At 38.2% G+C, this 2,505-nt stretch overlaps 1 protein-coding gene across 1 annotated transcript; it reads left to right on the top strand.

Moving 5' to 3' along the window:
* The first annotated feature begins 978 nt into the window (after nucleotides 1-978).
* On the top strand, nucleotides 979-1,920 carry LOC141546902 (olfactory receptor 9G19-like). Its single transcript, XM_074275059.1, has one exon. The coding sequence runs from the start codon at nucleotides 991-993 to the stop codon at nucleotides 1,918-1,920; it is 930 nt and encodes a 309-aa protein (XP_074131160.1). The 5' UTR covers nucleotides 979-990.
* The last annotated feature ends 585 nt before the right edge of the window (nucleotides 1,921-2,505 follow it).

The raw sequence follows: 2,505 nt of genomic DNA, 5'->3' as shown, positions 1-2,505 counted from the left end.
TTAATAGAGAACTGATTAATGAGATTCCATTAATTAAAAGAAAGAATGGCCTTAATGCCTAATAGTGGAAAACTATACATAATTTAAATTGATTCCTCAGCCAGGGCTTCCATATTTTATACAGAACTTGTTAGATATATTTGTTGAAGGTGGCTCTTCATATCAGAAGCTAATGAGGCTCTGTAATGTTCTCTGGTTCAGTTTTCTTGGGATCTCTGGGGGTCCTGGGAGCAGCCTTTATTTCATTTCAGTAATCACCACAAGAACAGCCAGGTGTTAAAGTCCAAATCCTTTCTTGTCTCCTTCAAAGTCTTGTCTCCTTCACTTGGGGCTCAGCTAGTTTTCTGAAGGACTTCTGGAGTCTTGGTTTCAGTGGAGTATCGAAGGAGGAGAGCCTGCCACCAAGGTGGTGTGAGATGGGATGAATCTGTCTGAGTCCAAGGGTTTCTGCTTCAGCTTTCATCTACCACAAAGGTGGATGATGGAATGAATCTGTCTCAGCCTTTGCTGCCTGTTATATACTCCATTATCATAGGTGTGGATCTTGTAGAACTATATTAAGTACTAAGTACGTGTACTGAACTAGAGAACTATTAAGTCAATTCCATTGACTTAACAGCTTGTAAGAATCCTTATTTCAGAGTTCTGGCTCATAACAAGGCTCTTTGAAGCTAACTGGGTTGGGATTTGCATGGCAGTAATGAAGTCATTGACGTAGCATGTTCTTGAAACCTTTTCAGACTGGTAGGAATCACCAGAACTTGAGATCTCTCCTTAGAGACTTTGAGCACCCAAAATCACCTCAAAATTTAAATGTCTTCTGGTGCTAAAATTTACCCACATGGCAGGCAGAGAGCACCAAATATTTCTGCCTGTTGATTTGTATAGCCTACCCTATCACACAATGTTTTTTTTTCATTTGTTTTACCTAGGTATGGACAATGGTGCTTCTAAACCATTTTTTCATGGGAGGTGACACACTCTACAGACATGGAAGAAGGCAACCATAGTGTAACTGAGTTCATCCTGCTTGGTTTCACCCAGGATCCTGTGATGCAGCTCATCCTGTTTGTACTTTTTCTCATTGTATACTTTATGACCCTGATGGGGAATATCACTTTGATAGTACTAATCTATACTGACTCCCGGCTGCATACTCCCATGTATTTCTTCATTGGGAATCTGTCTTTTCTGGATCTCTGGTATTCCTCTGTTTATACCCCTAAAATCATGGTGACCTGTATCTCTGAGGACAAACTCATCTCCTTTGCTGGATGTTTGGCTCAGTTCTTTTTCTCAGCAGGCCTGGGATATAGTGAGTGCTACCTATTGGCAGCCATGGCATATGACCGCTATGTAGCCATCTCCAACCCACTGCTCTATGCTCAGGCCATGTCTAGATGGTTATGCATGTGTCTGGTTGGCATTTCCTACATTGGTGGTTTTGTTAATTCTACCATACTTACTAGCAACACATTCACTTTGAATTTCTGTGGGGATAATGTCATTGATGATTTCTTCTGTGATGTTCCACCCTTGATAAAGCTGGCATGTGATGTGAAGGACAGTTACCAGGAGGTATTGTATTTCCTTGTGGCTTCCAATATCATCACGCCTATTGTACTAATCTTTGCCTCCTATCTCTTCATCATTGCTGCCATCTTGAGGATTCGCTCTACACAAGGTCAACTCAAAGCCTTTTCTACATGTTCTGCTCATTTGATTTCTGTTACCTTATACTTTGGCTCTGGTATCTACACTTATGCTCGCCCAAGTTCCAGCTATTCCCTGGAGCAGGAGAAAATTGTCTCCACATTTTACACAGTCCTCTTCCCCATGTTGAACCCCATGATCTACAGCCTGAGGAACAAGGATGTCAAAGAAGCCCTGAAGAAACTCTGCAAAATTACAGCTTCCTGAGTTTGAGGAAAACATTGTGTCTTTCCCCCAATAAATTCATCCATATATTTGATGTCACTGTTATCTGACACTCAGAGTTCTTTCAAATGTTTTGTTTTAAATGTGATCTAAATTATGCCCTATTAGAATAGCACCGTTATATCCAACATTGACCTTAACCGAAATGAAACAACCAAAAACACTTAATTGTTGAATCAAGTGTCTTTGGTTGTTTTATTTCTGTTATAATGGTGTTTATACTATGTTTGTGGTGAGGGAGATCTGTGATCAAATTCCATTTCTGACAATGTTTGAAAAGGGGCTTTATGAAAGTCATTCAGTCCTTCACCCAACAAACATTTATTAATCTCTCACTATATGTCCCAAGTACTGTGCTAAGTGTTGATGATATGAATAAAGGTTAAAATAGTCTCTACATGCAAAGATCTTACATTTTAATGGCAGTGAAAACATTTTAATAAATATATATTTATATAAATATATAATATATATAAATAATATAAATATATACCTAATAAATAGGTATATGAATAATTATATAACAATAGGTATGATAATATATAATAAATATAACAAATAAGTATA

This window comes from Sminthopsis crassicaudata, chromosome 6, assembly GCF_048593235.1.
Source record: "Sminthopsis crassicaudata isolate SCR6 chromosome 6, ASM4859323v1, whole genome shotgun sequence".
NCBI classification, from domain to species: Eukaryota; Metazoa; Chordata; class Mammalia; order Dasyuromorphia; family Dasyuridae; genus Sminthopsis; species Sminthopsis crassicaudata.
Note: the sequence above shows the minus strand (reverse complement) of the source record. Positions and strands in the feature narration are given on the sequence as shown.